The 14,172-nt window shown below is 38.3% G+C and overlaps 1 protein-coding gene and 1 long non-coding RNA gene across 3 annotated transcripts in view; one reads left to right on the top strand and one right to left on the bottom strand.

Annotated features, from left to right (window-relative positions):
- Window positions 1-5,492, top strand: part of LOC124289321 (stress-activated protein kinase JNK-like) — an 82,875-nt gene extending 77,383 nt beyond the window's left edge. For both annotated transcript variants that reach the window (XM_046725931.1, XM_046725933.1), the window contains exon 11: window positions 1,407-5,492. In XM_046725931.1, coding sequence (XP_046581887.1) covers window positions 1,407-1,492 — 86 coding nt within the window. In that variant the 3' untranslated portion in view covers window positions 1,493-5,492. The remainder of the gene's footprint in view (window positions 1-1,406) is intronic.
- A 6,157-nt stretch (window positions 5,493-11,649) lies between these two features.
- LOC124289347 lies at window positions 11,650-13,815 on the bottom strand. Its single transcript, XR_006901675.1, has 2 exons — window positions 13,766-13,815; window positions 11,650-13,395 (listed from the first exon to the last, which is right to left on the bottom strand). It is a non-coding gene; the product is annotated as an uncharacterized LOC124289347 (long non-coding RNA).
- Window positions 13,816-14,172: the final 357 nt, after the last annotated feature.

Here is a 14,172-nt window from a genome sequence, read left to right as displayed (position 1 = left end):
TGAACAAACACCATGACAATGTTAGATATCCAAATGTGTCGTCTCGATGCAAGTCTTTAGTGTTCATGGGTTTGGATCATTATGAAGAGTTGCAAGACTTTAGCATCAGTTATAAACTAGTCATAACTACAATATCATTGATTAGAAACTACTGAAAGTGACAGTGCCATACTGTGACTTGATCCTGTAGATCATCTTTGGCAATCCAGGGTATTATAATCACCTTTCTATTATGATACCCAGAGCCTAGATTTTTCGAACAGCAGAATACAGGCTTCCATCATAAATTTAAAAAAATGTTTGAATCCCGAAAATGTATACTGTAAATACTCGTGAAATGCGTTTTCTGTGAAAAAAAAAAAAAAAAGAAGAAGAAGATTTTCGAAGCTCTCTTAGCGCTAAGATAGTTGTAAGTGCCATACATCAACATTAACTTACGACTATCTTAGCGCTAAGAGAGCTTTGAAAATCTAGGCCCAGGACTATTTACCACCATAGCTTTGGTTTTGGAAAGATATCTCCATCTTCATCCAAAGATCTTATAACTTCATTGGCATAGATGGTCTCAGTCATGAAACATTTGATTAGATTATGCTTTGCATCTTGTTGTTTATATTGAGTTCACAACCAAGCTATGGTTGCAAATAGGGTACAGGGGTTTAATTACAGTTGACTGGATTTATTTCTTTAATTTAAATACTGTATCATAGGTAACATTCTGCAATAGTACTACAAAGCTGTTACCTGTACAATTGTTCTGTATAACTGTAAAATTAGTATTCTTTCAAAATCAAATGAATTCTGTTGCTATGAAACAAAGATGTGCCCTTCATTCTGTAACTTTGGGACTAGGTTGGTGTCTACAAGCCGCATAGCATTTACAGAGAGCTACCTTTATTGTGCCTTTCAATATGGAATCTTTTCATTTTTTTAAGTAACCAAAGGTGAATAAACTAAATGAAAATGGCCACAGAACTTATCACAGACATGGTTGATTTTGCATTAAAAAATTCAAAGTATGTAGATTGCCTGAAACCAAAAATACTTCGAAAAATATTCATTAATTTTTGTGGAACAAAGGCTGACCATTGTAAGCAAAACTTTTCCAAAATAAACAAAGATGTTCAGCTTTTACATGTGCAAGCAATTGTGGGTGGGCAGCTGTAGTACTATTGAGTAATGTAAGTTATTGCTACAAAGTGTGTCTATATACCTGGTAGATGTGTTGATATAGATGATTGATCATGCAGAGAACCCTTCCCTTTCACAGACAGACGTGTGTATAGTCTTGGTCATATGTATTATACATGATTTGGACATTTGTAACTTTGCTGTCATGCGAAATGTATGTGGAGGTGTGAACTGTTGTTTTCTGGAATGATGACCTTGACCTTATCTCTCTGCAGCACAAGATGGTGTGCCAAGCAACGACACTGCCCCCAATGCTGGTGTAGCTGCCAGTGGTTCTGCTACAGTATATACCCGCACATAAGCCCGCCCACGTGTATGCCCATCCCCACTTTCATCCTCATCCTCTCAATACAACGCGCCTCACTTACAGGTCAAGGTTTTTAACCTAAATGAAGGCTTCAGATTCTCTACAGCAACCTAAATACCTGTTCAGAGCTATATGGTGAGGTGAGTGAGTGACCTAGAACTGAAGTATTCTGGTGGATAAAGACATTTTCAATGATAAATGTTTTTGGAATATTTCATCTATTCAGCAAAACGCTTTTACAATCTCCAAGTTCAGACACTGAACAAGTTTGTTATTTCACTCATGAAGTTTCTATGTTCTTTATACAATCAACTGTAAAGCAAATCAAGCAATATCTTGGCTAGTCGAGTCTAACAGCAGACTGTTTTAATACTGAGATATTGCCGATGTGACGTTAAATATTAACTCACTCACTGTTTATAATACAATATATTTCCCTTTCTTTCTTTGAAGCAATCTCAATCCAGGTAGTGTGAAAACTTATCTGTGAACAGAATGAAGCTTTTGTTTGGTTGAAAGCTTTGGCGTGTTGTGTGGGGTAGTCAAAACCATCTCCATTAATTGTCCTTCTGACCATAGGTCAGATGTCCAGCTGTTGGCCCATCACTTGATGTAGTCGGCGGCCATCAGTTGGACAGAGGAGGTGGTAGGGGGCTTGGAGTGTCATGTACATAGTCCCTTGTATTATATATAGAGGCATAATTTATTGGTGGCGAGTGTACGTGGACACCACCACTACGTCCTGTGTAGATAGATGTACCATACGCCTTTCACCTCCAAAACACATCGCAAATTGCTATTCTCGGAACTCGCAGCCTGCCTACCAGTCTGACGTCTGCTCCTCACACCAAAGGTCATCTTGAAGCAGACGGACACAGCCACCACAATGTCCTCCAACAGTCCAGCCATGGCACCCCTAGATTGTCCAAGTCTTGATATTGTCTGCTACTTCAAAGCTGATTTTATGTTAGCCTATGTTGCATTTTTGTTAATCAGTAAGGAAACAATATCTTGTAGGTTGGCTTAATGCATTGCTACGTTGGCATTGAGGTAGCCCATGCCATGAATCCAGGATGTTAGAGAAATAATTTATCAACAGAACAAGATCAAACAGAACTATCACAGACTGCCCAACTCCTACATGATAGGTTCACCTCTCTACATGGTAATTAAAAACGTTTCATAAGATTTGTTGAACAGAAACAATAGGAAATACTTCAGGGTTATGTTTCTGACACCCAGAGCATACATATTACTTATTCAGATTCATATATTGAAGATTATGTCCTTATATCAAATAATAATTATACAGGTTTAAATTTCTTCATATCATGCCAAGAACTGTCATGGGTTCAGTGAAGTTCTGTTTGTAAGTTCTTCTTCAAAGATATTTGGTTCTGAAGCAGTGACTGTATCTGTCATCATTGATTCCCGCAGTGAAGGTAGCATAGTTCAGTATATCATATCATCGGATACCAAGGACCAGGGCCCTGATTCACAAAGAAATCTTAGCCCTTGGACAATTGTAACTCCATACCCTAACAGATTTACAATTGTCATGGCTCTAATCTCTCTTTGTGGAACCGGGCCCTTGGTCTTCGTGTTCATGTTTTAAGCTTGCTGTTGCCATGGTTACCCAGACAGTTGCAGAATTTGTCTTCGGTAGGATTCCCATGCCTCAGTTTTGATTTCTTACCAGGTGTAAGTGTTGTCCCACTCCAGCTCGTCATGAGAACTACTTTTGTTTCAACTTGCAGTGTAGAGTGTTTTGTCTCTTTGTAACAGTAGATCATTCAAATGGGGTATTTTCATATAGATTTGTACAATGCAAATTGACAGAATACTGAAGCACATATTTTGTATTTCTGTTGTGAATGAAGACTACCTGTTCCTTATGCATTACATGCTAGCAGGAATATTCTGTGTGTAAAATATGACATCACCATAGCTCCATATACTGTCTCAGTGATTAAATTCCACCAAAACCTAAACATACATGGTGACACCAGAACGCAGATTCTAATTTCAAAATGGCTGCCCCACCTCGAATTCAAAATGGCTGCCAAACCTCAAATTCAAAATGGCCACTTCAGAAAAACTAGATATCTCTGTGTAGTTTGTGTTCAGTTCCCAGTGTCTCAAAGGATGTTCATAATGAGATTGAGATTAAAACTGTTTGTATCAGTCTGTTTCTCTCAGGGTTGATGAGTTTACCCTTAGAGAGATGAATGTATATATATAGTGGTTTGATAGAAGGAGTAGAACTGTGGAGTACCAAACTGCTATGGTATGCTGTGGTGAACTGTTAAACTTGACGCAGTTGTACATGTTCCCCTCTAGAAGACAATAATGAGTCTCGTGAGTATCGATGCTGTTGATGTCAGCATCCCTACAAGTGTGTGTTGGATGTTGAGGCTCAATATTGGGAGTCAGTTGAGCATGATCTAGTAACATATTGATAATGCATTCCATTAAGTCTCAAATATGTTTTGAGATGTCAGTATTACAGGCATTGATGAAATAAAAAAATTCAAATGCTTGAAGTAAAAAGGGACAAAATGGCTAAGAAAGTGTTTTGCTGTGAAGTTTCTATCAAAGGGAGGCAATTCTGCAAGAAACAACCTTATCACTTAGGCTATACATTCTTTATTAAAAATTCAGTTTTACTTGGTTGCTGTTTAACGAAGATTTTTACTATTCTCTGAAATGTAAAGATTGAAGACATATATGCCTGTCACCTTTGTCAGTAGTTTCAAAAACATCTCAAAGATGATCCTTTCCCCAAACTGGTAACATTTTCTGAAAATTTACCATTTTGCTATTTATGAAACAGCTAATCACTTGATTAACAAGTTTCACACACTGTTGAACCAAGCAGAACCGCTTGAGCTGGATTTGCCTCCTATATATTTAGATGTGAATTAGACGAACTTACGACAAGATTGTTAGTTGTAGCATTGTGATCTCTATGTCGGTGTAGTGCTGCGGTGCATACACGAGCGGTTTTTGTGCAATTGGGAAGGTTATGCTGGGGTGTTGAGCATTCACAAGGATGTTGCTGATTGTATATAGACACACCCCTTTGTCATGTATAGACCAATGTATATTGTTTGTTCATTGTGTTGTCGGTTGTGTTCGGGGCCTGCTGGGAAAGATTGTCAAATTCACTTCTCGTAACGGGTATTTTCTCCTGGTCTGTGTCTAATGGTCTCGATATGAGGGACTTTATATTCAAACAGTCCATTTTGTCTAGTCAGCAGATTTTAAAAGTCAAGGAACTATTTTTCGAAACCTAGTAATAATTATACGGGAATGCTGTATCATGAAACAAACCTGTATGGGATATTTTTTTCGTAAAATTCAGTGATTTCTGTATTTGATTTAAGGGTTAATTTTGTTTAGTATAATACAGTCTAAACAGTGTTTTCATCTGTGCATGCCTTGCATTGAACTTTATTCAAATTAAACTATTGAAAAGTAGGTGAATTTTCCTATCTTTTTACAGTATTTTATTTTGTTGTGAGTTCCATCACATGTTAAACATTAATGACGCTGTTGAGGTGCACTTACTGTGTATATTGGATGAAATACAGTGAAATGGTCCTTTATGTATCATTGTGTAATCAGCGTGAAATTATGCAAATTTCTGTGTTTGGTAGAAACACTACCAGTTTTGTGTCAATATATTGTACCCCTTTGAGGCTGTATAGCTACTCTGTGTGTGCAGCCTTTCTTGTAAGCATCTTAAACTGCGCTGAATGTGTTTTATTGAGAACTTTACACTGACATTTTATGCTTTTAATTTTGTTGAGACTTTACACAAAAGTTGTTTTATAAACCCAAATATTTGCATGTACAAAATTTTATGATTCTTTAGTAATATTTATGTTAACAGACATGTCTTCTTGGAACACCATTGAGTTTGCTGTAAACCACATGAATGAGACTATAGAAATATTTGGTGTATAAAAATTAGAATGTTATTATCACTGAACATGGTCTTTGTCGTTCTTCAACATCTCTATAGTTTCAATTTCAAAACATTTGGGGGTCGCGAACACATGTAGTGATACATCAGGGTCCCGAGCCACAAAGCATTTTTAGCGTTACGACGTTATAGTCCGTTTGGCTCAAAAGCGGACCGATGAATTGCAATCTAACTCGAAAACTAATAAACATAACATACTCAATGAAACGCTGATCATAATCAAAACATCATACCCACTCTGTGAGGTTTTTGCAGAATTTTTGTCCTAAAAATAATAAAGTTGTTTAACAAACTATCATTAAAATATTGACACAGTTCACTGTTTGTTACGAGGGAGGAGTGCAGAGAAAGGGACAGCCAGGTGTTCGAGAACGGATGGAGACGGCACAGCACAGGTTAATGAATAAATAACTTTGTCTGTGAACGTGCTTCTCGAACACCTGGCTCTCCCTTTCTCTGCACTCCTCCCTCGTAACAAACAGTGAACTGTGTCGATATTATGATGATAGTTTGTTAAACAACTTTATTATTTTTAGGACAAAAAATTCTGCAAAAACCTGACAGAGTGGGTATAATGTTTTGATTATGATCAGCGTTTCATTGAGTATGTTATGTTTATTAGTTTTCGAGTTAGATTGCAATTCATCGGTCCGCTTTTGAGCCAAACGGACTATAGTAAGCCTATGCTAAACTGTTTGTTTACAACAGGTTACAACAGTTCGTAAGGTTGCGAATGTCTTGTGGATCGGGAACCAGGATTACATATCTTGAACTAATCATTTGAACTTCTTTTGATAGGAAAAAAGAGTTCATGATTTTAAAACTGTTTTGAGTCTGTGAGTTAATATTGAGGGTAAAACCAGTATTACATAAGGACAAGATAATCTTAATGTGCCAGGTACGCTGTTTTACATGATTGATGTAAAGAGGCTTATTTCTGTTCTTGTTTTGAGAGTAATTATGTCACTGTGACCTGCATGTCTGATAGGCCTAGGGTCAACTGACTGTGTATTACAGAAATAGCTGCATTTAAGAAGATGTCAGTAGCATGCACTTGATCCAAATGGAAGCACATTAGAGATACACAACAATTAAAGAAATCATCCAGGTAAGACTCTCTTTTTTTTTCCAGTTTATTGGTTTACTGAATTTTTTCTCAAAACTGTGGGTTTGTGGTTAGAATAAAACTTAAAATCAGAAAGAATTCTTTTTTAAATATGATCAGTTAGACGAGTTTTTTTCCACTATATTTTCTCATATTTTTGTAAAAGGTGACAGGAATGATAAATATTTCATCCCATTTAAATAGGATCAAAGCAACACACCACTCATGGACCATTAAGCTTGTCCTGTTATCTGGTTTAGGGGTTTTGGTTTGGTCAGAAAATTATGTTTTGCTTTGTAAGGGTCATTATTAGGCTAAACAGTATTTATGTTTAATTCACTTTCTTAAATTTAAGGTTTGGTAGATCAGTACACCTCAATATAAATATTAAGCTGCATGAGTTGAGAATCAGTGTGAGGAAAGTAGGGACATTAGCATGTATGGTTCTTTTGTTTTTGTCAGTGTCTGTTGCATTGCTTCACATGCAGGGATGGTTTAAGAATCACAGCAATAACATATTCTCTGAAATGACCACACAGCAGTGTGAAGGTCAAGCCAGTAAAATGTCATGGTCATGGGATTTTTCAAAAGTTTTAACTGCTTTTCTTCATGGAAATATTATATTTCATTGTAAGAATGTTTATTCTTGAAGTTACCGTATACCCACCAAATTTAAAACAGTATATGGGGAGGTACTCTTATGCTTAGATATGACAGTATATATTTTTGCTTTATGAGAATTCTTGGTCAAAGTGCCAAGTTTCTGGAAGCAAAAAAGTATGTTCATGTCAAATGAAGTAAATTTTCTAAAAACAACAAATACTTTTTTATAAAGGTATAAATAAAAATGCTCAAAGAAAGTGTTATAAATGAGAGAAGGTAAGAGAGAGATAGAGAGAAGCATTTTACTCCTTGTAAACAGTACGGCCTGATATTACATACCAGCTGTGGCTAGACAATCACTGGATTTTTCTGGACATTTGAATTGGTATCTGGACTTCAGTAAGCAGAAAAAAATTAGATCCACTGGTTGAACAATAATAATGTGAAAAAAATGGGGCTTTCAACCATATACCAACATTCAAAATACGTCCAAATTACAGCTACAGAACAGTACTGTATCCAAAAACCACAGGGGCGAAATGTTTGTGCTGGAACTATGCATGTTAGAACACCTGGAATCTCTCTTTACCAGCCTTTAGAGTCAAGAACTAATTTTTCTTAATTGTTTTAAACCCTTGTCAAACACAAAAAACTATCTGCGACATTTTCTGGGTTAACTCTTCCTCCAGATTGAAAATGCATTTCAGAATACTTCACTTTTGAAAGGGATGTGATGATAATTCACAATGAGTATATTAGGCTATTTACTACATGAAAGTAATCAGTTTGATGTATGCTGAACAAATCAAGTTAGGGATGTGAACTGATGTATCGTATTCCTTTAAGAAACTCTGTCTTCACTACAAGAAGTATTTCTGATCCCTAACTCTTTTTTCAGTATATATTGGAAATATACATGTCAGTAGTTCATGACTCATGCACTACTTCCTCAATTGCCCATGAATACATATGGTGACTTTTGGATAGATAATTTGTGACTAAGGATGTGAATCTGTTCTGACTCATGGACATCAAATAAGCCCTGAACTGTGTGTGGACCCAACCTTAGCCTGATATTCAAGCAGGGTGCAGACACAATTGCATGAATTGTCAGATGTGGCATGCAATCAGAGCATCACTTATAAACCCTGAATGAGTTCAGTTTTACACATTTTTCAGCAATTTTCCAGCAATATTGCAGCGGAGGACACCAGAAACAGGCTTCACACATTGTAGGCATATCTGGATTCGAACCTGGGTCTTAAGCGTGACTGGCTATCACTTTAACCACTAGACTAATGAGCGAGTTTAGTTTTACGTTGCTTTTAGCAATATTCCAGCAATACCACGTCAGGGGTACACCAGAAATGGGCTTCACACATTGTACCAATACAGGGAATAGATCCTGGGTCTTTGGTGTGACAAGCAAACACTTTAACCACTAGGCTACCCCACCACCCCTACTAAATCCAGACCTTGGCTTCATGTCAGCTCAACTGTTGACTACACTGCAGATCATACATGTATGTATTCATGGGTGCGGGAGTTCTGTAGTGTGTACAAAGCGAGTGAAGTTTTGCTGATTGGATGTCCCTGACAAAAGATGAGTAGTATATATTTCATTTCATCAGCACATGATTTAGTAACTAAACTCAATCTAGTCATCAGTCTGTACAGGACGCTTTTGCAATGGCATAAACCAAGTTTTAGATTAGATTTCGTTCAAATCTATGCAATTTTAAGCCTGATAGTTCAAGATGCCTGTCAGCTTCAACAACCCATAGGCATTGGGTACGCTTCATTTATTTTAATAATTCTTTGTTTTAGTTTTCTATGCTTTGCTTAAGTATCCCAGTGATAAAATTGTAGTTGATGGATTAAAACTGTTTGTTCTCTGGTACTTGCTTGTTTGTGAGAATACCTTCATAAAGCATCTCGACACATCTTTGTTACACTAAAAAAAAGCAGCCCTCTGCACCAATTTTCTTTTTTGTCTCACAAGCTTTCTTCCTCTTAAACACATTTTCCATCATTCAATTGAAACGAAGTAGTACTCTTGTCAGATTCATACTGTTAGATTTTATTTATATCTTTGTGATGGTAAAACCCATGCTTTTTCATGTTGTCATTATTAGGAACAGAAGACTCAAAGGTGAGTTCTACCTCTTTGTAGCGGTTCCACTTCAGTTAGTCTTTTAGCAGACATGGTTTCATGTATTTAATGTAGATAGATACTAGGATTTACACAAAATGGTAAAAATTTCAGAAGATGTTCATGTTTCCCTCAAGACGAATATGTCTGCAATCAATTGCTTCTGAAGTTTGTGTGGAAGTAAGATGACTCATTTGCAGAATGATTTGTTCAAAGATTTTAAAAGGAAAGATAAGAATCTCAGGCCACAGATTACTAATCTAATCATATATATCCACATTTGGGGCTTTATTTCTTTGCAGTGAAGCCTAAATAGAGATGTGTATTGTTAACACTTGAAACATATAAGAATAATGGTTGTACCACAGAATCTTTTAATACAGGCAGATTCAGTTCAAGGTTTTTCAAGAAAGTGTAAGGTTTGTATTACCTGGCAAATTTTACAAAAGGAAGACGACATAAAATGGTATGAGTAAAATGTTGGTGGTAAGGGAGATAACCACTCTGAACATGAGTGTTTAAACTTGCTGCCCACTCAATAAATAATATAAAAACTTGATAAAACCAATAAAGAAATCATTTACCATCGGTACAGTTCCGTAGTTATTTCTACAAGTGCACACCAGTTGATAAGGAAGGAGTTATTTTGTTGCTGTTGAAAACGTGTCAACTTCCTGTCTGAATGAAGTAGCTGCGATTACATTGTCACATGAGATATTGTAGTTTTGGGTAATGAAAATGACCCCAGTCTCCGTGAAGTTTTCTTGTGTTGTGACAATGTGTCAGTTTCTCCTCTCGTCAGTGACACATCACCAGTCTATCTATATTTGTAGATACTGACGCGGTCGGTGTGACGGTTCTGTACCCCTTGTTTTCCCTTATGGCTGTGACAGCCATAGCTGTACAAATCTCATAGCATTGCTACAATAAAACATCAATAGAATAAACACCACCTTCTGTTTTTGCTTATTTTTGGTGAAAGAAGGTTTTGACATGTTCCATACAGTCCTGGTGACTTGGTTGGCACATGTAATCGTATCCCGATTGCTGTTGATCACTGGATTGTCTGGTCCAACTCGATTATTTACAGACCGCTGCCATATAGCTGGAATATTGCTGAGTGCAGCATTTAACAACAAACCAAACCAAACGCTTGCAGCCTGTACATGATCAAATATGGACCGCACACAAGGCACCAGCAGCATTCCTCTGTTCATGACCTACAGACCGCCTCGATGGCGTGGATAGAGTGTTGCCCAGAGTGGAAGGTGCTCTTCACTGAGGACACAAACAAAGACAGGCCTTCTTGGAAGCAATGAATTGTGTCTGAGAGGTATTGTATTAGACTGCAGGGCCCGGTTTCAAAGAGCGTAGCGCTACGACTGTCGTACCTCCTATACTGTAGCAAAGACTTACGACAGTTGTAGCGCTACGACTGTCGTACCTCCTATACTGTAGCATAGACTTACGACAGTTGTAGCGCTACGACTGTCGTACCTCCTATACTGTAGCATAGACTTACGTCAGTTGTAGCGCTATGACTGTCGTACCTTCTATACTGTAGCATAGACTTGCGACAGTCGTAGCGCTACGACTGTCGTACCTCCTATACTGTAGCATAGACTTGCGACAGTCGTAGCGCTATGACTGTCGTACCTCCTATACTGTAGCATAGACTTGCGACAGTTGTAGCGCTACGACTGTCGTACCTCCTATACTGTAGCATAGACTTACGACAGTTGTAGCGCTACGACTGTCGTACCTCCTATACTGTAGCATAGACTTACGACAGTTGTAGCGCTATGACTGTCGTACCTCCTATACTGTAGCATAGACTTGCGACAGTCGTAGCGCTATGACTGTGGTACCTCCTATACTGTAGCATAGACTTGCGACAGTTGTAGCGCTACGATAGCTTTGTGAAACGGGGCCCTGCAGTAACACAATAGTTGGAGGTAGGCTTGTCTGTGAGTCACTGTGAAACGGGGCCCTGCAGTCTAACACAATAGTTGGAGGTAGGCTTGTCTGTGAGTCACTGTGAAAGTGTTTTGTTAAATGTTGCACCAAGCAATATTCCAGCTATATGGCGACAGTCTGCAAATAATCGAGTCTGGACAATCCAGTGATCAACAGCAAGAGCATCAAGTACACAACTGGGATACGATGACATGTGTCAATCAAGTCAGCATCGGACCACCCAGATCTTCACGGGTCCTATGTGCAATAATCTTGAATGCAACATGATATCATCTTCAAGGTATGCACTCCTCATTCTTTCCTCTGGGCTATTCACTGCTATGACAAAAGTTTACTCACAGATTTTATTAAAACATGTCTACATAACGTGATCACAATTCAGTTATCTTGTTCAACTCCCATGCAGTTATAAACATCAACACAATGCCCAAGCTGGAATGATCTCTAATTGTACAGAAGCATTAAGTGTTGCGAACACAACCATCACAAGACAGAATATGTACAGAGGCACAAGTAAATAAATAAAAAATATGAAAAAATATGAATATATATGCCAGACTCCTCCTAGTCTATCCCTTGTCAAGGATTGGTAATCATTTGGACAAAGAACCTTAGACTTGAACAGAAAACATTGGACTTTTAATTCTCATCATCATCATCTTTGATGTCTGCCACACATTGTCATGATATGATATATATATATCTATTGGAAGGCTCCAGTATGATACAAGGTGACATAACTTCATTGAGGTCAGCATGACGTTACTCCTCGTCACTATATTGCTTGAATAATGCAGATGTGACGTAAAGCCCAACTCAACTTCACACAGCATTCCAGTCTGATCAGTGATTTTGGGCTTGAGTGAGTGAGTATGGTTTATGCCACTTTTACAATATTCCAGCAATATCACGGCGGGGGACACCAGAAATGGGCTTCACACACTGTACCCAAATTGAACCCGGGACTTGGGCGTGACGAGCAGATGCTTTAACCACTAGACTACCCCCCCTTCCCTGGCTTGATATTGAGAGGAGCCTGAAGTGATGCAGGTCAGAAAGCATTAACAACCTGGAAAACCCCATAAGCACTTGTAAAGTGGTGGCAAACCCAGAAATGTTAGACTGAATTCCTACGTATCTGAATGAATATGACTGACCTTGACATGATGAACAGCCAGCCATTTTGAACAGCTATTTCCTTCACCCGCAGGGAACTGCTTTGTCTTGGAAGCAGCAGATGACATTTGGTACTGGCATTTACATATACATGCAACTAATGTGAACACAAACATATCAAAGATTGGTATAGGTAAGGGTGGTTTCTTACAAGTGCTAGCATGTCCGATTCATTTCATAGAAATGAGAGATCACATATCAACTGGGAAGTGTTTGCAAGGAAAACAAACATTTTTGACCTCTTGGTTTTTTTTCTAAAAAATTGTACCAAATTCTATAAAATATTCTTCCCTTTGACATGACAAGGACAATGGAATAAAGGTAAGACACAAAATAATGTTGTACTCTAACAAATACATTTCTTGCATAATTCAAAGTATATAGATTGAAACAGAATTTGTAAATATATTCTGGTTATCTTTTTTCATATAAAAACGCACTAAATCTGAAACAAGGAATTGTCTGTGGCTAACATTTGATACTGATGGTGTTGATAAGTACATCAATATAAACCCCTCTTGTTTAGATAACTTAATACAGGCTTCAACCGTCTCAGGCCTTGTTTTACAACACCTGTTATACAAGAACACTTTCTAATTCTAACATAAAACTGAAAGGCCAAAATAAAATATATATTTTCTTTTATTGAACTGAGCCCAATCTTAGTCCTCGATCCTAAACCTATGTTCACCTGGTTATTGATTGGTTGGTTAGTTTGTTGTTTAACATTATGACCATCCCAGAAATGTCCATAGTTCATAAATGAGTGAGTGAATAAGGTTTTATGCCACTTTTTGCAATATCTCCACAATATCATGTGAAACCAAGTGGGGAATAGAACCTGGGTGTTAATAATAATAATTCATTTATATTGCACCTATTATCCATCTGACTAGCTGCTCGACCACCTCCGTGGTGTAGTGGTTAGAGCGTCCGCCCGGAGAGCAGAAGGTCGCGGGTTCGATCCCCAACCGCGTCATACCAAAAGACGTTAAAATATGGTACTTGTTGGTCCCTGCCTGGCGCTCGGCATTAATGGGTACAACAAGGACTGGTCGGCTCGGAGTCAGTATAATGTGTCTGAGTGGGGTATTCACGCTTCACTGCGGCATGTTATCTCAGTGAGCTAGCACTATAAAACCAGCTTAAGTCTGGGCTAGTACAAGCAGCCGCACATACACATACACACGCATGCACGTCGTCATATGAGCGAAATATTCTCAAGTACGCCGTAAAAACCCAATTTCACCTCACCACACCTCTGACTAGCTGCTCACTGGACGCTGTAATCAGAATCTGCTTATTATTACCCCGGATAACCCAAGCTGCCTGTTAGGTGCTAGAATGTTATAGTCACATGACTTTATCCAACCGGGTACCCATTTTCTGCTGGGTGAACAGAGGCAATTTTGAACAAACTCACTTGTGTAAGGTGAGACCACATGTATCACACGTGCTTCGTTGTGGGGCAGGACTGACGTCCTAGAAACTCTCAGGAGACAAGCTGCCAAACACGGTCACCCATCCAAGGACTGTCCGAGCTCAACGTTGCTTTACTTCAACTGATTTGTGATCTGAGCTCTACGCACAGAACCACACACCACCACAGTGTTCAGTGTGACAAGCGAACTCTGTAACAACCAGGCTACCCCACTCCCCCATACTTTACGCCT

This window comes from Haliotis rubra, unplaced genomic scaffold (genome assembly GCF_003918875.1).
Source record: "Haliotis rubra isolate DU_JTF1 unplaced genomic scaffold, ASM391887v1 Scf44, whole genome shotgun sequence".
NCBI lineage: Eukaryota > Metazoa > Mollusca > Gastropoda > Lepetellida > Haliotidae > Haliotis > Haliotis rubra.
Note: the sequence above shows the minus strand (reverse complement) of the source record. Positions and strands in the feature narration are given on the sequence as shown.